At 43.5% G+C, this 27,992-nt stretch overlaps 1 protein-coding gene across 5 annotated transcripts in view; it reads right to left on the bottom strand.

Annotated features, from left to right (window-relative positions):
• TBX15 (T-box transcription factor 15) overlaps positions 1 to 27,992 on the bottom strand; it is a 101,915-nt gene that overhangs the window by 10,934 nt on the left and 62,989 nt on the right. For all 5 annotated transcript variants that reach the window (XM_081815789.1, XM_081815790.1, XM_081815791.1 and 2 more), the window contains 3 exons: positions 27,718 to 27,885; positions 17,165 to 17,229; positions 3,163 to 3,260 (listed from right to left, as the gene is read on the bottom strand). In XM_081815789.1, the coding sequence (XP_081671915.1) occupies positions 3,163 to 3,260; positions 17,165 to 17,229; positions 27,718 to 27,885 (331 nt within the window). The remainder of the gene's footprint in view (positions 1 to 3,162; positions 3,261 to 17,164; positions 17,230 to 27,717; positions 27,886 to 27,992) is intronic.

Raw genomic sequence — 27,992 nt, forward strand, 5'->3', positions numbered from 1 at the left:
ATCAACAACACAAGAAACAACAAGTGTTGGTGAGGATGCAGAGAAAGCAGAACCCTCCTGCACTGTTGGTGGGAATGCAAACTGGTGCAGCTACTCTGGAGAACAGTTTGGAGGTTCCCCAAAATGTTACAAATAGAACTATCCTAAGACCCAGCAAATGCACTACTAGGCATTTACCCAGAGGATACAAAAATACAGATTTGAAGATGTACATGCACCCCAAAGTTTATAGCAGCATTATCAACAATAACCAAACTATGGAGAGTCCAAATGTCCATCGACTGATGACTGGATAAAGAACATACTGTATACACACACACACACACACACACACACACACACACACACACACACACAGGAATATTACTCAGCCATCAAAAAGAATGAAATCTTGCCATTTGCAATGATGTGGATGGAGCTAGAAAGTATTATACTAAGTGAAATAAGTCAGAAAAAAAGACAAATACCATATGATCTCACTCATATGTGGAATTTAAGAAAGAAAACAGATGAACATATGGAAAGCAGAAAAAGCAAAAAAAAAAAAAAAGGAGAGAGGGAAACAAACCATTAGAGACTCTTACCAATAGAGAATAAACTGAGGGTCGATGGAGGGAGATGGGTGGGGTGAAGGGCTAGGTAGGTGATGGGTATTAAGGAGGGCATTTGTTGTGATGAGCACAGGGTGTTGTATCTAAGTGGTGAATCATTGAATTCTACCCCCAGAAACCAATATTGCACGGTATGCTCACTAACTAAAATTTAAATTAAAAAAGATTAAAAATAGGGGTGCCTTGGTGGCTCAGTCAGTCAGTTAAGCATCTGCCTTCAGCTCAGGTCATGATCCCAGAAAGCCCCTCGTTGAGCTCCTCTCTCAACAGGGAGTCTGCTTCTCCCTCTCCCCCTCTCTCTGCCCCTCCCCTGCTCGTGCTCTCTTTCTCTCTCTCTAAATAAATAAATAAAATCTTTTTAAAAATTAAAAACAAAAATAAAAAAAGAAATAATTTTAAAAATACAAGAAAAGAAATAAAAAATTTAAAAAAGAAAGCTCAGTTTCTCTTAAACCACTGTTTTCTAAGAGTCAACACTGGCTCAACCACCCCACATGCTGGTGAAATGCAGACTGTCAACCCCAATCATCACTCCACATCCATATCCACACACATACCAGGTGGTTGTGCTCCAGGCCCGTGTGTCAGTGACCCTGCCTACCTCCTTTCATTAGGTACTTCCTGGCTGCCAGGCCCAGGGACAGTTCTCGAGAGCACAGCAGTGAACACAATGTCTCCACCAATGCCTGCTCTCAGGAACTGGCAATATCTCTGCCAAAACCTTCTCACACCAGCCTCCATGATACAAAACGCCTGTTTAGCTCGAGCTTGGACAGTCAGTGAGTAAAGCAAGGGCAGAGAAGCAAGAAGCCACCTCAGAAATAAACAGGATCAAGTGTCTTTGCATGAAAATGACCCATTTTCATTTATGAAGCATGTTTATATACATGACTGCACGAAAAGTTACCCTTCTTTGGTAGGTGAGGAAACAGACTCACTAGAAGCCAAGGTTATAGAGAGAGTTAGTGGCCATCAAAGATGAAGGCCCAGATCTCCCAACTGTCATAACACCTCTGCCTCTTAAGGGCCATGAGGGCCTCAGAGCAAAAGCAGCATCCTGAATATGTACTGAGCCTGCTTCTCTCACAGAATTATGAGGAGAAAGTTGGCTTCCTACAGAGAGCTTCCATTTCTCGGCCATTTATTGAGAAAAAACAGAAGGAAATTCTGCATCACTTGTCTCACCAGATCCCTATGAAGATGAATGGTCTAATCATGCTTTAAATAGTTAATCATCAGAAAGGCAGTATCTCTTGTCCCTGAGGCATCTTCCTCTCAGGTATCCATGTACAGGGACATGAGGGAATGGAGATGGTGGTGGTCATGATGGTGATGACAATGATCATCACCGCCACCACGATTGCTAGCATGTAGTGCATGCCTACTCTGTTTTTAAATGCATTGTCTCATTTAATCCTCACAAGAATTCTACTATATTCTTCCATTCTGCAGATGAGAAAACTAAGTGTCAGAAAGGATGGGAGACTTGGCCAAGGTCACAAAGCTAGGAAGGAGCAGTGATAAGAGCCTAACCCAAGTGGTCTGCCCCCAGCCCCTATCCTTTTAATCGCCTTCTTCATCTTAAAACCTGAGAGACTTCAATAATTTAGATTACAAAACCTAATTTAGTGTGCAAACTGCTGGAAGCTCCTCTGGGAGGGGAATGTAATATAATGTATTATCAAGTCCTAGAAGGGTTTCCCATATGGCAGAGCCACAATTTCAAAACTTAGGGTTCCATTAATGGCAGCTGTGTGACAGAACAGAGTAAGCTCTGTCTGTAATTTTGACCAGTGTCACTTTGGGGCGGGAGGAGGTTGGAGAGAGAGACTCATAAAGTGTCTGACACTCTGGGAAGCTTCCCGAGGCAAAGGGGTCCTGCCCTGGGAAGAGCCACTGACAGAGGAAAAGAGTTGAGGTTGGCCCACAAGCCATCTGTGCTAAGGCCACAGGCTTCCCACCCTGAGCTGCCAGAGAAGGGAGAAACTGGAAGTAAAGCACAAAGCAGTGCAAGGAAAATGTTCACCCGGCCCATCAACTTGAGATAGGTGTTGTGTCTGTCCAGGTGTTCAGCCAAAAAGGAGGGAGCCCAAGTTGCAAAATTCAGATGGGCTTGCAAGCGGTCCCCTCCTCACTGTCAGATCTAAGCAATTCATTCCCATTGTTCGGACTGAGTTTTTTCTCCTCTACAAAACCAGAATAAGAAAACTGATAAGGCTGCCATAAGGAATAAATGAAATTATCATGAAGTAGTTCTTCAAATACCAAGGGCTATGTGAATGCTTAGGCATAGAAATAATAATTTCACCCCCATCATAATCATGAACATAACCTTGCTTTTTGGAAGGGGGAAAGGATGCTGCATCTGGAGCCAGCTTGTTTGCACAAGTGGTTATGCTCTGGTTATTTACAGAGCTACCAAGTACTCTTCGTTCGAGAAGAATTGGTGTAACCCATGGCTTGGCTTGGGGCCAGATGTGCTGTATTCAGTTCCGCTCCCACTCTCTCCCCGGCACTATCACTAAGAAGAAGCCATGGCCCAGGATATTACCTTGCTGCTTTTGCATGGTGGTGAAATCCTCAAAGGTGAGTGTGCGTACAGGGGGTCTCCAGAACGCATAAGTCTCCATGATGGCTTCCAGTCCAGTTCTGCGGAGAGAAAAGCCAACAAAGGAAATTATAAATTATGCCAAGAAACGCACTGACTTTTTAAAGATCCTGCGGTGGTTTGTCTGACAAGTGGTATATACGTAGGATTGAGAGACATCACCCCCCTCACCGCCCGGGAAATTAGTCTAGAAGAGCACAAGGAACAGATGACACTGAAATGCATAAGGAAGAAGAAATTAACCCAATTCAGATTATGTGCAAGCAAGTGATAACTATGATGGAATTTTACTCTGAGCTTTCTTCAAAGGAGGTCTGGTCTGCATGAAAAGTCAGAAAAAAAACTACGCATTTTTAAAGGTCAAGGTCACTAATATCATGACCAGAGTTGAGCCGAGAGTGGCACTGACTATTTCTCGAGCACAGGACAATATCATCATCATTACCACAGTACATGGACACGGCCTGCCCCAGAGTCAACTCCACCAGTGGGGATGTGGAGTCCAGGGAACTGTCAAATCGCTTAAATCAACGGAGACAAGCAGGGCAATATAAACAAAAGGAGAAGTAAGCAAGCAAATACACTTGAGTTTCTGCCACAACAAAAAATGCCCACCTGAAGGCAAAGAAAGGGTTTTGTCCCAGAAATTATACCTCACGCAAAAAGGCCAATACATTTCTCTAAATACTGATCTGTATTTTATAATCTAATAACCAAGCTGGTGTTTGAGGGTCACATACATGAGACCGTTGGACCTCAGGAAACTTTCATCCAGTATTTTACAAATACATTAAGGCTTCTGTTTCATTGATACTGGAGGTTCCATTAATTAAAATATGCACACACTGCCTACCTTACCCTTCAATAAATTCTCTCTATCATATATATGAGGTACTGATGGACATCAATTCAACATAACTATCCAGGTTATCTCGGTCATATTCTTGCTGATATTCCATGTCCTCAAAACAGAGTATTGGTTGGGGCTTCGTTTAAAGCTTTGAACTTTTAACTTTGTTAAAGCTTCTGATTATTGACTTTTCTTTAAAACTAACTGCTTCACTTCTATCTAAGTGGAAGGAGCAGAAGTACAGGGACTGTGGACAAGGAGGGTAGAGACGAGTAGGTGGCATTGTCCTTTCATTGCAAAGTCACTAGAAGGTAACATGGCGTCCCTTCCTGCAAAAGACAAGCATTCCCTCTTGAGATGAAACTTATGCTGCCTGTCTTCCTCCCTAGGCAATATATTTCCAGAGCTCTCTTCACTCCTGCAGACCAAGAATAAAGTGAGAAGCTGTATTTTAAGTGAGAACAAATATCTTTTCCTTACAAATGACTAGAAGATACCTTGAGGTTCTTCTCAGATGAGCTGCTGCTCTTTGTGTTGGAAAATTTCCTCTCTGAACAGGCTTTACTTGCACAGTTAACTTTCTAAAGTCTTCCCTGGAATCTTGGAGGCTTTAAATACACCAATGTTGGCAAATCAAACTCTGTATTTTTAGAAGAGGTTGAGAAGAGAGGGTGTTGCATGGTGTTTATTAGCTGTTAATCTGTTAAAAGTAGGAATAGAAGACATGTCCACATAGTCACCTACATTAATGCTGAATACAGTACATGGAACTATTTGTGGAGAGAAAGAGTCCAGACAATTAGGGAGTTCAGAATAATAAGAGGATAGGCAGATAAAGCCATGCCGAGCTTTGATGCATATAAGAAAGAGATAGGTCAGGCATGGATCTCACTGCCTTGTTCTGGAATGTTGGCCACCCATCAGAACATCTTAGGATTCCCTGTAATGGCACGGGAGGCTCACTGCAGATGGCAAGGCCTTTGTGGTTTCACCTTCTATTCCATTCTTCGCAGGAACATTGTACCAACGAGGGACAAAATATTAGCTCAAGGACAAAGAACAGTCCCTTCTCATTTCACAATAAAGTGACAGATGACTGTGAAGTAACAGTTACACACTGATATACTGGCCATGTCATATTTATACAGGAAATAGAAAAACTTTGATTTCATTTTCCTAACAGGCAAAAGGACTGTAGCAAAGGTATTCATAATTTTATTTAAGCCGCCAACGCTATATAGGACAGTGACCATTTACCCATCTGTCCAAATCTAAAATCCAACTGGAAGACTGAGTTGTAGAATCATAGATTTAAAAATTGGGACAGTTCTTGGGTATCACCTACTTCCTCTTCCTGGGATGCCATCTTGGATGGTTATCCAGCCCCTGCTGGGGTATTTCCCAAGGAAAACACTCAGTTTTCTAATAGATGTTAGGAAGTTCTTTCTGACCTTGGGCTGAAATCTCTGATGAAACTTGTACTCTCTGGTTCCATCACCAGTGAATAAATGCTGACAGTGACAGACACTTTCCACATCCTCATCAGGAAGACTTTCCTTAGCTGTTAAGAACGTCCTGTACAAGACACCACATACGACACAGCTACTGTCCATCCAGTCCAGGGGTCTGTCAGAAGGTTCATTTTGGTGGTGGAGTTGTGGGGGAGGGGCCATGACAACTGAAAAATAATGACTGAGACCACACATCCCTCACCATGCTTTGCTGTGGATCCACCTCTCATAGATTTATCCCAGCTACTTCCCGAATCTATTTATATATTCAAAGCATATCTCTTTTTAGAAAAATTAATCCTATTTGTTTACTCTATGCCACATCTTATTTGTCCTCAAACTCCATTAAGCTTCATCAGACAGATCTAATTGTTAGAAAGTACTAGTGCTAGATATCAGGATTTGGTGGCGTGCCGTGACTCTCTTTGCCACTGGTGTGTCTACTTTGGATCCCATGTTTCTCTGTGTCCTGGTGCTTAAGGTCTGTTGCCTGTTGCATAGTCAGATCTCAATTTGTATGCACTGAATGAATAAATAAAGGAGTAAATTTTTGCCCTATGTTTTATTACTGCACCATTATTTCATGAATTTTAGCCAGCCTAAAACTGAGAAAAGCAACTTGATGTAAAATCAAGACTGCAGACAAAAGGAATCCTTTAGTACCTGAGAATTGGGAATTGTTTCTATAGCTGCTTGTGCCTTTCTTGACTCAGGTCTCAGAGGGGTTTCAGTTTTCCTTTGGTTTCTTCTGTTCCGGTCACGAAATTTCTGACCTGCAACAGTCTGAGTTCCCCTCTCAGGGGCCAGTCATTTCTACCCTCACCTTCTCTTACAAGAGTCTCTGCCAACTACCCATTAACACCTTCAGCCACTTGGATGTCTATTCAAAGTTTATTGTGAGCAATACATTGCTTATTTATCATCATGCTACCCTAGCTTTGTAAAATTTTATCGTAAGGTTCTTAAAAATGAATTCATTGTCTAACAGATTAAAAAAAAGCAGTCTTAGGTAACCTCGTGTCATTAACGTGTTCCACGCGGTGGGCCTCTCCAGGTCTGCTGCACACCAGAGACCCGATATCTGAGGTTTCCAATCAGAGATGATCATATTGGCAAGTGTCTCCTCTCTTGCTTACTTTTCCCTGTTTGCTCCAGCGACAACAGAGGCCATATCCAAACCCTCTTTGTTCAGTCCTTTGGCTAGAATCACCTCTCTGATTTCCAAGCCTCTTCTCTTTAGACTTTTCAGTCTGCTCACTGGCCAAACCAACAGAACGTGTTGAAGAGGAGGGAGACAAGGAAGGAGAGGAAGCGAGCCAAAGATCTCTTTTGCCAATTGATGATACGTCAAGATCAACTGATTTGGAAAAATAGCCAGACTGTAAAGAATTTTTCTTCCAAATTTCTCATTAAAAAAAAAAAAAGTGGGACTAACCCCTTTGAAGTTCAGCAAATATTTTATAATAATAACAATTATGACTACCTTCATGAACCTATTAGATAGCACACTGCTGCATACTTTCTGTGTTTTATTTGTGTTGAGATAGAGAATTGCTTTTTATGTTTCTCCCATTTATTTTCTCTGTAGTTCTGACTTTTAACTCTTCCCCAAGCTATTGGCCGGTGATTCTGGTAACAAAAGGAACATACACTAGGGATTGGTGAGGCCATTGGTCATCTGTCAACAGAAGACAGTCAAGGACTACAGAGATGGGGTTTTGAAATCATAAAGAAGTTTTCCAGCCAGTAAATGTATTAGGTCCAGGAGATATAGAGACAAAAAAGGACACAGGGTCTTTACCCTAATTTAGGAGTGTCTTGTTCAACAAGAGGACAGCAATGTAAATGACTAATTCCTGAACAGTGTGATGAATGTTACACCAAAGATACATAGAAGAGGTCACGGAGCACTGAGCAAGAAGTACTTAATACACCTGGAAAGCTCCAGGAACACTCCATAAAAGGCCAGTTATTTCCGCTGAATATTAAAGGGTACTCAGCAGTTTTCCATATGGACAAGAGGCAGAAAGAACTTTCCCAGGAGAGTTCACAGTATATACAAAGACATGGAGGTATGGAAGAGAAGGCACGTTCTGGGAACTGAAAATAGTTCAGGGCGGCTGGAGCTCCAGGTGCAAGATGAGACGGTGGGGCGGATACCAGAGATATTTATTCCATGTTAGGGGCCTGGATTTTATCCCATGGGCGGTCCTGTACCTCTGATCTTCTTTCCTTTCTCTTCCTGTTCCAGCATTTGAAAAGACACAGAACCAGAATATACTGTTCTTTCAGATCTAATTACTATATCTCAACTTCCTAATCCTTTTTCTTAGACTGTCCTTCATTCACCGAGGTGAGGTCAACTCTTCCACGCATCCTTCTCCTTCCCTGGATCTGGAATTGTGTCCTATATATTGGTTATCCAGATATATTCTACAAGACCTCCCAACAGAGGTCTGCAAATGGGAAAAAAAAAAAAAAGCCATCATTCAAAACTTGGCTATAGATGGTACAGTAAGTATATCTGCATGATGAATTGACTGTCACTGATGTGCCTTACACTGGTTTGGAAGAACAGGTGTCCAATGGACAGATGCTTGGAGCTGAGTCAAAATTGTTCCTCACCCAGTGACTCCCAACTTGGGGACCCTGTCCCCACATGGAGTCTGAACAGGTAGCAATGGCAGTCCCCAAGGAGTTTTCATTGCCTCGAGAAAAATCGCTGACAACACAATGCAGGCTAACTAAGAGATTAGGTTTCTTTGCATTTGACTGGAATGATCTGACTTTAATCAGGAAATACCAAATCGCACAAGGGGCAGATGAGCACAGTGGTGAAGAAGAGCAAGAGCTCCGGAGCCAGACCGCCTGGGCTCATAGTGCAATCCTGCTGTCCCTCAACGTAATCTCAGCCAGGCTGTATCACCTTCTCATGCCTAAGTCTCCCTACCTATAAAACGGAGATAACACTACTCCCTCAGTTGTTACAGTAAATGCAGACTGATTAAAGATAAAATATATCGAAGAGAAAAAAAAACAATGAAAGCTTGAGGACCACTGGTCTACCTCAAGCAAAAGAAACGCCACCACCGTTTGCCCAGGCTGTGACCTGTAACAGGAGAAAACATTCTTACTTCCCTGGAATCCAAACCTATGTCAGCCCTCCAGCTCCAGACTGAACGTGGAGGGACCCGCATGTTACTTAATTCCATTTCTCATTCTCTCCTCAAAGAACCAAACGTGTGTCCCTCAAGCCTCTATAGGCCTCATTATCTTGCAGATATTCCAGGCTCCAATATGTTAGCCATTAAAAAGACGTCACTCTGTTAGATGACACCATCCCTGGGCAAGAGCCATTGATAATAAAACAACTGCCAACTTTTCCCTGGCAAATCCCACACAGCCAAGAGGACAATGGTGGAAAAGGTTCAGGACCGAGGAGGGAGAAGAAATAACAAGGCAGAGAGAAACGTCAAATATCAGCTGGAAGACCATAAGCCAGGGGATGTGATACAGAGCCATGTGCTGGAAAAAGAGGGGTAATCTGGCAGGGATGCTGCCACTGGAGTCTAGTACGGGGCCAGCTACCTCGACCTGTAGATGCAGCGGTTCCTGAGAGGGAGCCCGGCGCTGACGACTTACTTTCGCTCTGCTCAACGCCCCGCCCCCGTGCCAGGGATAACATAAGAGTATGCAAAATCTACAGGGGCTAGGAGGATTGCCAGGAACAAGCAGGATGAGATTGGCTGGAAAAACACAGTCAGTGGCTCAAGGGAGAACAAATAAAAATATGAAAACTGAAAGTGAGGGAGACACTTGGAAGTCATGCTGGTTGAAAGAAGGCAAGGGGTTCGCTCACTGGCTCTCGGCTTGCTACATGAGACTGCAGGAGCAACGAGGACCTGGACAAGGGCGAGGGCGGGGCTGTCGGCTGACTGGTAAGCTGTGCCACACAGAGGGAGAGTGACATCACCCTCTGGATGCTGCCATTGGCTGGACTGGCAAATTCTGAAGGCTAGTATCTCACTCTACTCAGTTGTACCACCCATAAAATGGGAAACCCTCTAACAATACCAATCAGCTTGGAGACAGAAAGGGACAAGCTGGACTGCAGATACTGTGTGAAATGATTATTACTATTACTATTGTACACTTAGGATTTGAACTCCTAGAAACAAATATACAAGGTTGAACTGTATGAAATTGCTGATATTTTACCTCTTGGACCCACAAATCTAGTAATTTCCTATGTTCAGCTTAGGAGGTAGGTAAGGGGGTGGACAAGATTTGAGACACTTGGTTATAACAGAGAACCCTTCTAACAGACTTTAACTGAGACCCATCCTGCATATTTCTTCCCCAACTTACAAAGAAAAGTGGTTTCTTTCAGATCTAAGCACAGATGACCTGGCCCTGGGGCTGGGGGCTAGCTGACTCTTCTCTTTCTTCCTTCTCCCTTCCATTAACTGGAGGCACTCTGATTCCACACGGAGTTTTGAGAGAAGGAGCTGGGCCTTGACAGGGTTTCCAGTCTGTGTCCAAGGAGGTGGGTCTTCACTCTAGGAACATGGCCTTGGGACAGCAGCTGCTTACAAAGGGGTCCCAGGAAAATCCTTGACCCCCTAAATATTTTCCCCCGCATCAGTGGAAATGCCTTCCTTTGGGTTAAGTATCAGCCTCATTAATCATCGTCCTCCAGCAAGCAAATATATCTTATTCCCATAATGCAGTTAATGGCTCCATTTTTAGATCACTCTTCCCTGCAACATGTAAAGGGACACTAGGTACCAAGGAGGACTGCCGCCAGCCACATTCCCAGCAAACAGCAGGGCTGGCGGAGAATTAGCTCAGACTCACATGGCCTCGTACACCTCATCCTGCAGGCCCTCTTGTTTTCTCAGTGAGGGGCAACCTATTAAAGCTAGTTACCCATGTGAACCAACCGCCGCATGATACAGGGCCTGCCACCAGCTCCTTTCTGTCAGCTCTGAAATGGTGGAACTTGAGTATCATGGCTAAGCCTCCAAGAGTGGCCTCCATAGAGAAAAAGATCCCCTTCCAGAAAGCTCTGCAGAAGGGCCACTCGACCCCGGGCCTGTTGTGGAGAAGCAGGGGCTTCTGGGGCACCATGCCAGCTAGGTGCATCTGGAGGAAACCCTGTCACATGGGATAGTCCCCCTTGCAGTTGCCTTAGACGCAATGGAGGCTGGGAGTAAGGGTAAAGCCCAAGGTCAAAGACAGGATGAAGGGTGCTGAGGGAACCCAGAGTCCTGCATTCGATGGCACTCTTTAAAACAAGTACATAGAACCTTCACTCCCCAGACAGATCATAATTTTAATCCTCTCCTTTTTATGTATATGTTTGCTTTGGAGGAAGTCCCTGGGAATTATATAAAATTTCCCAAGCCGACTTGGGCCTTCTGTAAAATCTTGGCAGCCACTCCCAGCAGAGACAAGGCCTTCACGTTAGATGTGGACTGAGAGACACACAGCGTCCTCTTTCCTTCTGCTCCTCTGGCTATCCCTTTAAAGTGCAAGGTCTTTGCAGTTGTAATGCTCTGTCTAGCTGAGCACAGTGTGCTCGCCAGGCATGTGGACAGAAACCTCTCGAGGCTGCTTCTTGACCGTGGGACTCAGTGCAAACACTCTTGCTTCTCTCCAGCTCCATGACCTTTGTCTTCTCTTTGGAATGTGCTGCCCACTGGGGTGGCCACCCATAACGATATAATTTTACCTCTCCGTTCCCCACTGAGTGACCTTTCTCAACTAAACCTCACTCTGCTTGGGCTCAGCCTCTGGGACCCCTTCTTTCCTGAGGCTCATGGACTCTGAAACTTGCTGGGAGTCCTCTTTTCTCCAGGCAGCTTTATAAACGTGTGCCCACTGTTCAGAGACAGCTCCAATGGCCTGAAGGGTGTGCATGCCTAATCTAGGATGAGGCTAAATCAGTATCCATAGCATCAGTCCATCCCAGATTTGAATCAAAATTGCCCTTAGTCTTCAAACTAAGCCTATTTATAGATTCACTCTTTCTTCCCTTCTTGGTTCGTGTCTAAAACTAGCTCCCCGCTGTTGCTACACCTGATTCACCGTTGGTTGGGGTAACGGAGCTCTGGTTTTTAATTTCTCTGCCACTCATCAACTCTGTTTGCTGTTTTATAACTAAGTAAACAATTAATATTTTACTCTGTGTACCTGGCACTGTAGGAAATAATCTAAGACTAGAAGCCTGAAAAAGGTACAGTTCCAGTCTTCAAGGAACTTAACATTCTAGCAGCAGGCAGAGCCCACGAACACCAACTGAGACATCAATTCATCGAGCTGAGGGGATCTGTTTTCCCTAGGAATAGGAAGGTGCTACTGTCTCCTCCTGGAAGGAGAAATCTCCCAGAGGTCACTCTGGATATTGTGCGCTGGGGCTAGACCTGATGAAAAGTAAACATACACAGGTCTACCCAAAGCCAGATTTGGGCCACATAATTTCTGAGAAATCTAGAAGGAGGGACAATTTAGAAGTAAACACAATTGCCCTTCCATTGCAGAGACAATGCTGGAAGCAAAATCTGACAGTGTCTCCATCCAAATGGACCAGCTGTCTACCACTCTTCCCCTCAACATGCGCGCACACACACACACACACACACACACACACACACTTCTGGTGGAGACTTCTCATCAGGGATACAATTACATAGGAAGACAAAGTAACAACTCCCTAAGTACAGTTTGGAGAGTGGTGACCTTCTCACACCGAAGCATGTGAATGGCACCTCCTAAGGAAGCGGGGAAGACTGTGACAAGGTCTGGTGACGGTGACACCACAGGGCTGACACTGTGGACTCGCTGGGGCTTCTGCAGGGGTTCTGAAAGGCCCAATGAATGTCACTTCTTGTCCTCATTTGAAGTCAGAATAGAGTCCGAGAAAGCTGTAGGAGCCCGAAGCCACGGAGACTGAAACACCAGTTTCGTTATTGATAAAGGTGAATGGATACCATGGCACAGGTGTGGAGGCTGAACGAGTGGGTCAGAGCTCCCCTGAAACAGGCCAGCCCCCCAGAATGGCAGGCCTCCTCTGCTGGACTCACCACACAGTGGCAAGAGCCCAGAATGTACACTGTGTGCAGGCAAGCAGGTCCTCAAGAGTTCCTTCTCCCAGACTCAGCAATCAGATGGGTCACTCTGGTGCCCAGTGAGGGGATGGAGACAGCGAGAGGGCTAGACGCCAGGAGTATTCTCCATGGCTATCTCTTTACACGGAAATATGAGGAGTGGAAATAAGTATCCTCACCCCAGCCCCCCCGCCGAGTTCTCTTTGCCCAGGACACGGCTGTCGCCTGGCTGGCCCCCCTCAGAGGACACCTCGCTGAGAGGCTGGTAGGACGGGAGAGACTCAGGAGAGGCATGGGAAGAGAGTGCAGCGGGTGCTGTGTCCTCCCCATCTTCCCTCCACACCCCTCCCTTCCTGAGCCTTTGGATTGCACTGGGATAGATTGAGATCGACAAACCTAAACGTGTTTTGGTTTGAGGTTTGGCAAATTCCTTAACTCCAAAGTATTCCACAAATGTTTTGTGTTCTGCAAAACCAAAAAATATTGGCCAAGCACTCCCCCCCTCCACTAATTTTTAAGCCCATGTGTTTTTAAAGGAAATGTAATCCGTATGTTTTGGGTACATTTATATGCAACTCATCAAACCATGCTCGTCCCCATGAGTCATTTGACATCTAAAATGCATGGGGATGATCATAGATTTATAAGAACTCTGTTAGCACAAGAAGGGCAACAGGTGACGCACTGGTTGGAAGGTAAGGAACTGGATTCTGGTGTTGGCATAGAACCACCAGATCCCAGATTTACAAATAATCCCCTATATCCTCATCCATCAATCTTTCCCATCTGCAAAATGACATTAATAATTCTTGCCCTCATCAGATCCTGCAGGCAGGGAGTGAGATTTCAAGTCTGATTGTCAGGTCATTTTGAGCTTTTTAAAGACAAAATACAAGGGTCCCTATACCTGCCCCCCATGGGTCTATATTAATCTAGCTTCCCAGAGTGCTGGAGGACAAAAATGGCTTCTATATTCAATGATTCATCTTTGCCCTCTCATGAGACAGGGGACTTCAAGGCCATTATGTCATGGTTTCACCTGCTAGGGAAGTTCAGCCTGATTTCCTGTCCTCTACTAGGGAGCCCCTTGTTTACGGGGAGTCTAGAAAGTAGATGATAAAGCCATGGGGAACGCTACAAAGACAGGTGGAGAATATACAGGTTGTTTTATTTGGAAAAGAGAAGATTCTGGGTACTTTAGTACCTTTAAGTAAATGAAGGGTTTTCAGAGGAGGAGATCTAGTCTCCATATCTGTTGAAGACAAAATAAGTCAAATTTAAACTGTTAGCATGATGAGCACAAAGTTCACAGGCTTTGAAGTCAGGCGAACCGGGAGTTATTCCATGCTCCAGCTTTGCTCTGTGACACTAGGGGGGCTGCTTAAGCTCTCTGAGGCTGTTTCTTCATTTGTAAAATATTTTAAAACATTTTAAAGATTAGAAGAAAAAAACCCTAAGTAAAAGGTCTGAACACAGTAAGTGTTCAATCACAGATAATTTCAGTAATTACTAATGTTACTTAAAGTAGCCTACAGCTTTAAATGGAGCATACGTCACAAAGAATCACCATGCTACCAGAAAAATAACAAATAAGGCACTGAAATGGGCCAATGAGGATCCATAGTTCTGCTTTCGTGGAGTCCTTACAAAGAAGAGTAACCCATGAGGCAGGACAAACAAATAACTGTCCTGAGCAGGAAGACATTCATCAGCCCCAGAGCTGGGCCAGGCCAGGGCCAAATGATGCATCAAGGTCCCTTCTAGCCCAGTGAGGGGACAGGAGGACCCCAGGACTTGCACCAAGATGTCATCACAACTTCCTAACCAGAGGCAAATGCTTCAAGATACATGGTCTTATTCCCCAGATTAAAGCGTGGTTCCAGTTCTCAGAGCAGAATTCTGATGCTGCTCAGTACAGCCTCTCTATTCCAATGTTCTGTTCTAGGTCATGCCTCTGAAAAACGAGGACTCCAGTGGAAGAAAAACTGCAAAGAAAAAATCAAAACAGGGCGCCTGGGTGGCTCAGTTGGTTAAGCGACTGCCTTCGGCTCAGGTCATGATCCTGGAGTCCCGGGATCGAGTCCTGCGTCGGGCTCCCTGCTCAGCAGGGAGTCTGCTTCTCCCTCTCCCGCTCCCCCCTCTGGTGCTCTCTCTCTCTCTCACTCTCTCTCTCAAATAAATAAATAAATCTTAAAAAAAAAAAAAGAAAAAATCAAAACAATCTTCCAAGTTCCAAGAAGAAAATAAGCAAGTACTAAATGTCACTGGAGATACAGAAGGAAAGAAAGAGAAGGTAGTTAAGTAACTAAAGTCATAGGGCTGACCCCTCACGGTGTCTAGGGCAGAAATTCTTAACTCTTGGTCATGGAACTTTTTGAAAATCTGAAGAAAGCCATAGATCTCTCCCCAGAAAAATGCACACCTGCTCATCCACACACCAATTTTCCTTACAATACCTGGGAACTCACAGAACCCTGGAAATCCATCCATGGACTCCAAGCTAACGATCGTAAATACCCTTGCGGCTTCTTTATGAAAGGCCAGCTTCTATTCTGAGCACATCATCACTAGCAAGGTCCTCAATAAGCCTAGAATGCAGAGCCCCGAAAAGGAAACAACAGGAAACAGTTCACAGACAAGTTCTACGACCTGAACATGGAATATAAACTAACTGGCAGGAAGAGGACTGTCTCAAATGGAAGGAATAAGTATGCATTCCTCATTGGCTAAATTTTGAAGACAAAGGTCTTCGCTGAACAGGAAAGCATTTGGCCTGGAGTTCTTGTGCCTGTGGCCACACCACTAACTGCTTGCTTGATCTAGGACACATGACACAATTTCACCATCTTCAAACTAGAAGTTTAAGTGAATTTTTCTTCAGTAGATACAACACTAAGAAATTCTGAGGTAAATAAAATTTTATAGCAATCTAAATGTATTTTAAATATAAAATAAGAGTTTCACAAAGAAGTGCTTCCATAGGGGATTAAGGGTACACTTATTGTGATGAGCGCTGAGTAATATACAGAATTGTTGAATCACTATATTGTACACCTGCAACTAATATAACACTGTATGCTAACCATAATGGAATTTAAAAAACAAATAAATATTTTTTTTAAAAAAAGAAGTGCTTCGGGGGTCCTGGGTGGTGCAGTCAGTTAAGCACCTGACTCTTGGTTTCGGCTCAGGTCATGATCTCAGGGTGGTGAGACTGAACCCCACATCGGGCTCTGAGCTCAGCAAGGAGTCTGCTAAAATTTCTCTCTCCCTCTCCCTCTGCCCCTCCCTATCTTCACTCTCTCTTCCTCTCTCTCTCTCTCTCAAATAAATAAGTAAATCTTTTTTTAAAAAAAAAGAAGTGCCTCCGTAAATAATTTTGTAAAGGAAATGATCACCACAGATGATTTTTAGCATAAATCTGGCTTCTAGTAGAATGTGCTATTATATAGTTCATGAAGTGATCTAAATATAATACTAGATAGTTTATCTGAAAACTCTTGCAGAGAAAACTCCTGACGGTCTGTGTCATTCAGATGTAAAGAAATGTCCCCAAATGAGGAAAATGTCTGAACACTACATAAATGGTTATTGCAAAGCCTACACACTTTACAAGACACACGTGTCACATTTGTGGTTTCAGTATGGTTTATATAAAGTGAGCTTTTCTGACTGAATAACCTTAGATAGATCTGTGTTCCCTAGCAACTTCAGTTCTCCCCTAGCTCTCTGGATAACAGATTTTAATTTTATATAGGAAGGGTGGGAAAGAAAGGATTTAGAGAGAAGCAGAATTAACCAGAAAAATGCCACAGCCACTAAGACCACTTACAACAAGAGCAAATAGTCCTGTAAATGTCAGCAGCTCTTAAGAGTTTCCCTACATGATAACCTAGTCCTAATGATGATGCTGAGGCATCAAGAAAGGTCATGTTCTAGAAACTGTCTTTAAGGCATGCAACATCTAACATATTTTGGGAATATCTCCTAAGAGAAAAATGGCTAATTTTTTAACAGTTTTTAGCTAATCTTAAAGGTGATAATTTTCTGATAATTTTTATTTGTCCACAATTCCTTGTTTGATAATACAAAGTAAATGAGGTGTCACTGTGGGTCCTGTAGCTACCTAGAGTACTTAGCAGAAAAAGGAGCAATCTTTTGATGATAATAAATCACCATAAAATTTGGTTTAAATGACTGGATTATCAAGCATGATGTAGGGAGAAAAACACAATGAGGGATCTGATCTGGTGATGTACAGAGTGTTAACAAAAATTGGAAAACTCAACCTTTTGGGGACAGCTTTTTGATTCTCAGATCAGCTATCCATCTCTCTTTGCCTGAGTCAGCACAGAGGCATAGTGTTCAAGTTTTCCCCAAAAAGCAGGAGCCAAAAGCCACCAATGGGGTGGGGGGGGAGAAAAATGTCATGAAGAAAAGAAATGTCAGTGACCGTCTTTCCCAATTATTCTTACCTGTTTCTTCCAGAATCTCTGAATCCTTTAGCAAAAGGGTTTCGATCAATTTTTAATCTGGTGATCTGGAAACAAACAAAGAACATAAATTGTATTTATATTAACTGATTTCTTTTTTGGTTGCTCCTGGAAAATTAACAGAAATCACTCTGTTGGTAACAGCTGTTGTTTTTATTTAGTTTCCTTTAAGTCTGAGATTTAAATGGAAGTTGATATAGGACATGGGCCTGGCACCCAGATGTCTGACCCACCTGACCCACTTCTCCCTAAAAACTGAGGTCTTCCCAGTATGTGACTATAAAATCTCTTCTGCTCACCTTTCTTGCCCCAGAAAAGGTGATAAATCACTTGCCTAGACACACAAAGGCATGGAAATAGAAAACTGGTCAATGGTCAAGTCCGTGGTACATGACACACAGGAAGTACTTGAACAGCGTTTGTTGAGTGAATGAATGAGCGAGCAAGTGAGTGAATGATGGACAAATGGATTCAGTCAATCCAATCCAATGGAATCGGACCCCCAGACAACCCGCCTCAGCCTGAAAAGTCCATATAATTGACTGCATTTGCCATTTCACTTTAGTTGTCCCTTCCTTGCCCCTTGAGATGGTTCATTTAATGACCTAAAATGGTCTTGTAAAAGACATAAAAAGTAGCTACACTTTTATCAAGGTTGCATTCAAAGGAAAATCTATAAATGAGGGACCCGGTGGGGCAGGCTACATCCAGTCTCCAAGGCTCACAAGCAAATCAGAAGACATGAACGACTGTGTGACCCAGGTTGGATGGGTCCTCAGGAGCCATCTGGTTCAACCTCTACTCAGAGCATAAGCCCCTCTCTATCACATCTTACCTTAGCCCCTTCGAACTCAGCGAGGGTTGTACACACCACCCCCATGCCCCCAGACTAGACCAAGCCTGACCAACAAATTCCACATGTGTTCTTACGTTTCCACTTTCAGCCTTGGTCATGGGAGGCATTTTTGATATTTTTGTGTCTAAACCAGATGTCAATGACTCACTATCTTCAAGCAACAGAGACTTTGGGGTGGGGGTGAGGAAGCTCAGGAAAGGAGGCAAGGCACTTTCAATGGAAGGTGACTGTAGAAAGAAAGGAATCTCATTGAAGACCACCTTCCCCTTTCTGATCATTGCAGAACTTATTACCAGGATGGCTAAAGATTTTCTTACGTTGAAAATCTTTTCCAAGTCCCTCTTCCATCTTACTTTGTCAGAGTGGAATTTCCCAAAGCTGCAATCTTTAAAGGTCTTTAAAATGCAATGTGAGATTCTGACCAACAGACTCTGACTTGAAAGTACCAAAGTTAATGTTTTTCCCTAAAACATTCCTTGCCTTGAGAATGGCACACTAATAATGCAGCACTAATAATGTAGCAAAAGCAATTTTACATCTATTTTTATAGACCAGAGCAGGAGCCTGAAGCTTTGGCTCTCTAAAGTCGAGTGTCTGCCCTGTGAATATTGTATTGAGTTTAAAGACTGTCACTGCTTTTCTGTTTTTGACTTAAAATCCATTCTTTCTTCCTTCGTAATCCACAGCAATAAACCACACACCATATTTTCTTTTCAAGTTGGGGTTATAATATTTTATTTTCTCTTTCAAGTTGGCTTATCCTATCCGGCTCATTTATGATAGGGGTTTCTGATATATGATTGTGCTGCCATGTTTGGGGGGCCTCCACAGACTCCTGTAAATAAAATGACATTCTATTTCATGGGCCTGGGAGAAAAGGTTGAAAAGCCGCTTCCCACAGCTCTTTCTATCTCAGGCCAAGAGGTCTGCGTGGAGATTTAACAGAAAAGTGCCACCAAATGTTAGGAAAAACGGCACCTCTCTACATGTTTGGAAGCTTTTAATGTGAGATTTAGAGAGCTTTATGTAGTGTGGTTGCGTACTCATTATTTATTTGTCAAGTACCTTTGTGTGCAAAGCAAGGTGACAGGAGGCACAGGTGACAGTGATATACAGTCCATATATGGCTGCGTATTGTCTGGTGCCCCCCGGCCCAGAAGCTTATAATCTAGAAGAAAAAAGCAGACATATACACTAACACATAGACACTAACACAACACGGGAATGGGTAAGGTTTGCAATGAAGGCAAATGAGAGCCTCAGAGGGAGTAGCGAGAGTCCCAAGTTGAAGGTGAAACCTCAGACACAGCACATGAGCCAGGCCTCGAAGGATGTGTAGGACTTTAATGAAAAGTGCAAAAAGAGGAGAAAGGAACAAGGGAAGCATTGCATAAGACATGGACTATGGAAGCCAGAGCCCTGAAGTAGAAAAGCATGAAAGAATGAAGCGCACGCGAGAAACACCGAGAAGTCCAATTTGGCCAGAGCACAGCGTATGGGAAGATGGGCAGCGAGAGACAGCATGAGAGGCTGCCCTGAGGCCATATCACAGAATGCTTTATCGCCCTGCTTAGGCACCTACATACCCTCTAGGCAGAAGAGAGCAACTTCAGCAATATAAACCGAACTATGACCCCAGTTGATGCTCGTGCTGACAACTTTGGCGATGTCTACTAATCCTCAGGGTAACAAGGACAATAATTTGGAGGAATAAACCAATGTATTCTCAATCTCAATAATCCATAGTCCCGTGGTTCCCATATGAAGAGCCAGCCTGCTGGCATCTGCGCCTTCGAGTATCTTATAGAGCATAGAAAGGGGATGCAAATGACAGCTGGGCCACAAAGCCCGCTGTCCTGTGGAAGACAAGGATGTGACATCAGGTGAATTCTTATCAAGGGGGGAAAGAAGTAAGAGATCTTCTGCTCCCACCTCAGGGGAGTATGAAAAAAGAGGAAACAGGGCGCCTGGGTGGCTCAGATGGTTAAGTGTCTGCCTTCGGCTCAGGTCATGATCCCAGGGTCCTGGGATCGAGTCCCACATCGGGCTCCCTGTTCCTTGGGAGCCTGCTTCTCCCTCTACCTCTCTCTCTCTGTCTCTCATGAATAAATAAATAAAATCTTTAAAAAAAAAAAAAAGAAAGAAAAAAGAGGAAACAGACGAAAGAGAAGCAAGTAGGTGGACTTACATGTGTCTTAGCTCCCTACTCAAACCAAAATCCAGGGGTGCGGGTGGGGAGCTTCAGAGGAAAACTGGCAGGGCAACCTCCACACACACACACACACACACACAGGGCCGGCTGCATCAAAGTAAAAATGCCTCCCAGTCTAAAGAATCAGGAAGAGGACAAGTCAGCATCTCCACGCCTCCTATCGCCCTTTCCATGGTGAGTCAGGGACTTAGAGGTTCTCACATGGAAGGTGACTGTAGAGGGAAGGGAAGGTGACCCTAACACAGAGGTGCCATAGCCTAGGCAGGAGCCCAGTGGAGGACCCAGATGAGCCCTGAGGTGAGGCTGAGCCAGCCAGGGAGGCCCAGGAGGTCCAACTGAAGCAAAAACATGACAGCACAAGCTCAGCAGTCTCCTATCAGTAGAGCATGTCCACACAAGGGACCCAAGGCCCAGACTAGACATGACGGTCACCAAGAGAGGCCAGTGAGGCCCTCTGCCCTGAGCACACACCACACATCTAGAGGCCCTCTGGAGTAGTGTGGGAGACTCATTTGAATAGTTAATTTTCAACCCTACTCCAAAGTTACGTTTATCAATTAGACCCAAATATGGCTGTCAGTCTCCATCTCCCCACCTTCAACCAGAACACAGTCATCTTTTCATTAAACTACTCTATATAACCTTGGGACTAATCTCTCTTCTTCCACCCTCGTCCCTGTCCGGTCTCTTCTCTACAAAGCAACCAAAGTGATCTTTGTTAACAGATACGTGAACCACGTCATTCTCATCAGTGGCTATCACTCTACTCAAAACTCAACCCAAACTCCTTGGCTGGCCTTGCAGGGCCCCTGCCTAGCTCTCCATCCCCACCCATGCTCCGCTACACCTGGGCCACAGGCTCCCGCCAAACTCAGCTGCTCTCAGAGCTGAGTGTGTCAAGCTCTTTCCCTGCTCAGGCCCCTCACACTCACTCTATCTCCAGTCAAAAAAATGTTCTTTTCTGTGCTCTTCACATAGCTGATGCCTCGTCCTAAGTCTCAGTGTAAATGTTACCTCCTGAGAGAGATGGTCCTTGATCATCCCTCCAAAATAGGATGCTTTCAGGTAAGAACCGTGCCTATTTTCTACACCATTTTATTAAGAACCTAACATGACATGCTCTTTGGGCTCAATGAATATTTGTTCAGTGAGTGAATGAGTGAGTGAGCGCATGAATGAATAATGTGGGAAAGAGGGATTACCAGCCCCAAAGCCATAACAAGCCTTAGAGAATACAGACCAGACAACTCCCTCGATCCTATCTGCTTTCACTGGAGCACCACAGACGGAAGTCTCAAATGTCCTCCTGGGCAGAATGAGGTCTATTAGTAACTGTCTGCGCAGCTAAAACTATTCTGCAGCAGTCATGTTCAAACCTGCTCAAAGTGATAATGAGGAGACATGGAAAGTCAGAGGTTGGGGAAGCATTTTTCTTCCCCGATTTGATTTCCATTATCCTGATTTTACAGTCTGCGTCATCGAAGACCATAGCACAGGAAGAGGTGGCTGCTGGCTTACCACCTTTGGTTTTAATCATTTTCACTGACTTTTTGCCTAGAAACGTCCAGGCAGTTAATAAATGAGGTACACCTCACAGTGCATGGCGCAGACATAAATCGCACAACCTACAAAGAAAATGAAACTTCAATATCCTGAGTATGATTTTACAATACCAAGGCTGAAAAGGCCTTCCCTTATTAACACTCTCTTAGTTATTCTTTTTTTTTTTTTCTACCATATTGCTTTGAAAGGTATTCATCAGGGAAGAAAAAAAAAAACTCAGCCCATATGAAAAATAAAAAATAAAAAACCTCTGCACTGATTTGATTGAAAAGTTAGAGCACAACGGGCTCGATAGTTTAGGATATAATGAGTGGCTCAGAGCTCCTATTGGATTTGCTTACGCAAACCTGGCTGTGGTTCCAGACTTCCTATCTGGTTCATGTAGCCAATTCTCATCAAGAAATAAGACTGTGTTACCTGAGGAGAACAGGGCTGTGTCTTTTTGAAATCTAGTTTCCTGTTTGGGGGAAAAAATATATATATATATATCAAGGTTCGGCCATCTTTTCCCCTTAGAGAAGACAAAGACTCTGCAACGGAAACTTCCTGCTAATTCCATGAGGACATGTTGGCGTCAGCTTCTTCCAAGAAAAAGCGTTCAGTGTAGAGTCACCTTTATTCCCACTTCTACCACTTTATTCTCCACGATGAGATTCTGGGCATGGTGTACCTTCCTCTCTGCCTTAGGCCTGCCAAGTTGGCACTCCAAGAGCAAATAATAGTAATAATAACTTCAGTATGCTAGAGGCCCTGGGAGTCTTTGGGTCAGTCAGCAAGGGTGGGAGGAAGGAATGGGAAGGGGGGAAAGAAAAGCATAAAATATTTCATGAAAATAGAAACTCTTTCTTCACATTTCACGACTACTTATACCCAAAAAAGCAGGACCACAGCTATGTAAGGAAACTGGTAGTGGAGGTGTGTTGGCTAATTATTCATTCAGTCCTTTTCCAAGCACATATTCAGTGCTGTGCACCACCGGACAGACACAAATGCCTTAGAGTTACGCAGATGGAAGGGTCCTTCTTCTTAATTAGTGGTTTCTGGGCTTCAGGACAATTCTAATTCTCTCCCTCCAACATTTAAGGGGTCAACATTGATATTCCATATTTATTCTGTCAAACTAAAAGAATTACATCAATCCACGATCTCCTGCCATCATTATTTCATAAATTAAGTGACATTTTAGTATCAAAAAAGGTTAAAAGAAAAAAATAATAATAATAAAAATTTAAAAAAAAAAAAGGTTAAAAGGACAAAATAAAATACAGCCTATTTAAATGAACGTTTACAGGTATAAACTGCCCCTATCCTGCCTTTATTTTTCTCATCTTTCGGTGGACTATAAAAAACGTCTCCACAGACTGGTAGCTGAGAAGCAAACCACCGATTTGCAAATGAGGATTCGGAGGTGAAGCAATCTGTCAGAAGCAGTAGAGTCTGTCAGCTGCAGAGTTGAGTCTAGAACCTGAGTCCCCTAACTCCCGGGTTTTGTAGAGGCACGATGTTTGGTTCTCAAAAAGCTCAAAATATTGAGAGGAAGACTGGTCACACGCACAGCTTAGAATGTGACAGGGTCATGAGAGAGGTACAGCACACTAACGGTGCGATGACGGAAAGCTCATTCGAAGCCGAAAAACGTAAGGAACGTTGTAGGGGAAAATGTTCGAAGAGTAGAAGGAAGCTAGACAGATAAAGGTGAACAGAAAGGTCATTCCTGGAAAGACAACAGCACAAGCAAAAGCAAAGCTGCTACCAAGTGCAAGCAACAGTAAAACTCCAACTAGATCGCTGAACTCCTGTGGATGCATGATGATGATTAGTGGGAAATGAGCCTAGAAATGTAGCTGGTAACTAGCTACAGAGGACCTTAATGGAAAGACTCGGGATCTCGGACTATATACACTCCCTTCCGGCACTGAGGAGTCAACAGTTTTTGACAGAGAAATGACGCAATCTGAGCTATGTTTTAGGAAGACCCATCCCTCAGTGAATATATGTGATGGCTCATGAGACATTAACCATGCAGTCCAGGTGACTCGGCTGGAAGCTGTCACAACAGCCTAAGGTGGAAGGAGGGTGGGTCCAGAACAAGGGTAGAAGCAGTAAGATGAGAAAGAAGAAAATATTCCATCAGTAGAAGCAACATAGTTTAGTGGCAGACTGGATGTGTGGGGAGTCAGGTGTCCCGCCAGCCTCAGTGGCAAGATGGAAGCCAACAGGAAATACAGGCTTTAACAATGGAGAGGACTGGCAGGGGTGACAAAGGCATAGTATAGCTTGGAATATTTTGTTTACGAGCAACAAAACACCTTTCCCACCTTTCAAGTGCGGACTTGCTACAACTCTATTGGTCTCACCTGTTGTGGGGGTTAAAAAAGAGTTGACACACATGAACATTCGAATAATTTTCAATACTTGTGTGTGTTGACTGCCTCTGCTTGAAAACAATAAATTGTTCCCCACCCTCAACTAAAAACATGCAGAAAAAAAAGAGGGAGAAATTATGATTTCAGAGCTAATAGAGAACTTAGAAAACAGAGGCCAACTGGTCATTTTCTTGAAGAAGAAATCAAAACCCCAAAAGAAAATACCTTGCTCAGAATGACATAGGTAGCTAGTAGTTCATTTAGGATGAAAACCCAGGTCTCCAAACTACTAGCCCACTGCCTTTCCTTAGGAAGACTGGATAACATTTCACTTCAATTCCATTCCTCACACTGTCCTTCCTTCATTGTGTTCCTGAGAACAATGAGGACTCCCCCCCTCCACTGACTTTTCCTCTTTACTCTCTCATGCCTCCTAGCCATTCCTTTAAAAAGAAATACATGAAGTAAATAATTTTGTCATAAAATAGTAATCTTTCTCATTCAAGACAGTTGAGGGAAATAAAAACACAGTAGTAGGTGATCTAGCTCACAGAAGAGAATGGTTTATGCTACCCGGCATCTCTGTGACAAGTGTGAAAATGATTGCTAGGTAACAGGATGCAGACCTCCAGATTCCTGGGGGAAAGACCCGAGGTTAGTTTGCTTTACTAGAAGACACTGTGTTATATGAAATCATATCTACACAGCCAAAAAGAATGTTAAATAATTGTGCTTGTTGATGTATCTGGGGAATGAAGCCTTGTTAAACGGGCAAAAGCTGTTACCTTGATTTCAACCCGGGCAGAAGTGAGTATGCGTGACTCATCTATTTTGAATGTCAGCACATCATGAATTCACCAACATGACATTACAACAGAAAGATCAAACTGGTTACCTATTGGTTATAACACCTTCAAGAGCCAATGCAGGTCCTCTAAATCCCAACGATCCACTTTCTCCTTAATAAGCAATTTATGCTGTATAATTGCCTCTACTCCCCCCTCCCCTTCATGCTTGTGCAGACCCAGCCATTGACCAATGTAGGCTTCTACTAGTGACTTTACGCGTGTTCCCTCATCTAGTCCTCATCACTAATTCGGTGAGGCCAGGACATTTTCAGGCCAGGAAATACTGATGAAGGGAGTTAAGAAACTTGCTCAAGGTCATACAATCCAACCGTGGAAAGGTGAGAAATCAAACCAGGTATGGCTGCTACCAAATCCCATGAACTTAATCATGGTGCCCCACCCCCAACAAACCACCACTGCTCCCACCCCAGTCCAGATGAAGACAAAATATTCGTATGAGTAGAATGTCCTCAGACACAGGAATGCTGTGAGAGAAGGTAGAAGTGAGAGGGATTGCAGGCAGCCATGTTTGGTCTTCTTTCATTGACATTGTCACGGTGAGTTGTGGCTTTTTAATTTCAGCTTGGGTGACAGTACTGACCCTCATGGCCTCTATAACTGATCACGGTGAGGCAGCAGAATATTCATTCACCAGTGTTCTGGTTTGCCCAACAAGCTAAATTCTAAAGTTGTAATATTTGTTGCCACATCTCTGCCTTCATGAGAAACTAATGATTAAAATGGTGGCTGGCTGTCTTGGGAAAAAGTCCCATCAGTTATTCAAAGAATTTAGACTTGTGCTCCCCTCCTCTCCTGAACCACAATTAATCCCAAGGTTCCAATCACTCCCAAGGGCATTATCTATATTGCTGCACTATCTTGTTTCAGAGCTTGAAAAATCTTGATATTAAAGATTCCTGTAAGGACCCTCCATGGCTTCTGTTTACTACCTAAGGAGTTTGAAAGGGTTCAATAGTTTTTTAATAACATCCAAAGCAAACTAAAACTCTTCCTCTACTATAGATCAAATGTGGCAACCACAAGGAAAATCTGAAGTTGGGAATGCTTTACAGCTGCTGAGAAAGCCCAACAAGCATATAGTACTTGTCTACCAGACTGAAGGGTTGTTGTATATCAAATTCCTCTGGAGGCAAAGAATATCTAAGGAGTCTTAGGCAAATGCACTATGAAAGACCAAAATACTCTTTCTATATAAACCAAAGATTATATCACTCACCTTCACTTGCCTGGCACATAGTAAGCACTCAATAAATACTTAATAAATGAGTATTTTTCCTCTCTTTCTTTGTCAGAGCACTAAGCATAGCATCCAACACAAAAGGTATTGAGTATTGTGGTATAAGTTCATTTTGCTCCAAGCAGGTCCAAAATAAAAGTACACAGACTTTCAAGCAAAATAAACAAGCAGAAACTCTTATTTTCAGAAAAGGATTCACCTCAGGATCCTATTAATTAAACAAATTGTCAAAAGATGAAATACAGTCTAATTTGCAAAAAATGAGACTCTCATGCAATTTTCAGGGAATTACATAAAGTGAGATCACTTATAAATCCATCTACTCACCCTCCTCAAAAAAAGAACATTGTCTAGAATGCCCACAGTTCCAGACTTGGCGTCTCTCTCCCTCTCCCCATACAACACTCCCCTGCCATACTTCCCCCATTAGTCTGGCCAATTCTTTTTTTTTTTTTAAAGACTTTATTTATTTTTTGAGAGAGAGAGAGAGCATGCGCACACAAGCAGAGGTGGGCAGAGGAAGAAGCAGACTCCCCACTGAGCAGGGAGCCCAACGTGGGGCTTGATCCCAGGACCCCGAGATCACGACCTGAGCCGAAGGCAGATGCTTAACTGACTGAGCCACCCAGGTGCCCCAATCTGGCCAATTCTTATGTGTGTCTCATCATCAGAGAAAGCATTAGCTCCTCCAGGAAAACTTCCCTCATTCCCTAGACACAAGAACACCCTGTCCACATCTCTGTCATTAAATTATTTCACTGCTTTATCATTATGTATTTACATGTCTTTCACTCACCTAAAACTCTTCTTTGCTTATGGAGAAATAAATCCTAATCTGCTCAATTTCTCTACTAAGCTTAGACTATTGTAAGTTCTCAAGATCTCAAACATTTATGGAATAAATGAACATATTGCTGACATAAAAACACAGATGTTAGGGTGTGGCTGGTGATCACACAGAGGTAAATTTAGTCTGATAGTGTAAATGGAAGCAGTGGGTCTTCAACGGGGTTTGAGAGGCTTGATGACTTTGATGTAGCCACTGCAGGGATATACGGAAAATTGCAGAGAAGAGGGAAGGAATGAATCAAACCTTGGTACTTGCAAAGGAATTGCAAATGATGAGGAACATTTGCCAAGATGCAGGAGAGACCATGAACACGGGTACAAGTACAGAGAGACATGAAAATGACCTAGGAGATTCGGTCCTCCTGGTCAAAGATTTTGTCTTTGATCTAAATCTAGATTATACCAGCTGCTACTAGGCATCATGGCCTTGTCATCACCAACATGGTGTTTGCACAGCAAGCCTGGCATCTCTCATTCCAGTTCTTCGGTGTCATGTAGAAGGACTAAGTATTTCTTACCAAAGGCATGAATAAGCTCCTTGAACAGCAGATACAGCAGGAGCCTCTCAAAGGCAGCCTCTTACCTGCTGGTTCTGGTAGGCTGTGACTGTGGTAAACACAGTCTCAGGGAAGTTGAATGTTTTCACTCCATCCCCAACAGGGACAGGTTTGGTGGGCGAAAGGTCACTGCTGAAATCCTTGCGGATCACGTGAACTCGAGGCTGGTATTTGTGCATAGAGTGCAGAATGATCTGAAATGAGAAGGGGCCACATTATGCCAGAGTGGCTCAAAGGTCCTTACATCTTTTCAAGCTCTCATGCAAATATAACCACAGGATAGAAGCATTATAGGAAAAAC

This window comes from Leptonychotes weddellii, chromosome 4 (genome assembly GCF_054177405.1).
Source record: "Leptonychotes weddellii isolate Sample4059 chromosome 4, ASM5417740v2, whole genome shotgun sequence".
NCBI lineage: Eukaryota > Metazoa > Chordata > Mammalia > Carnivora > Phocidae > Leptonychotes > Leptonychotes weddellii.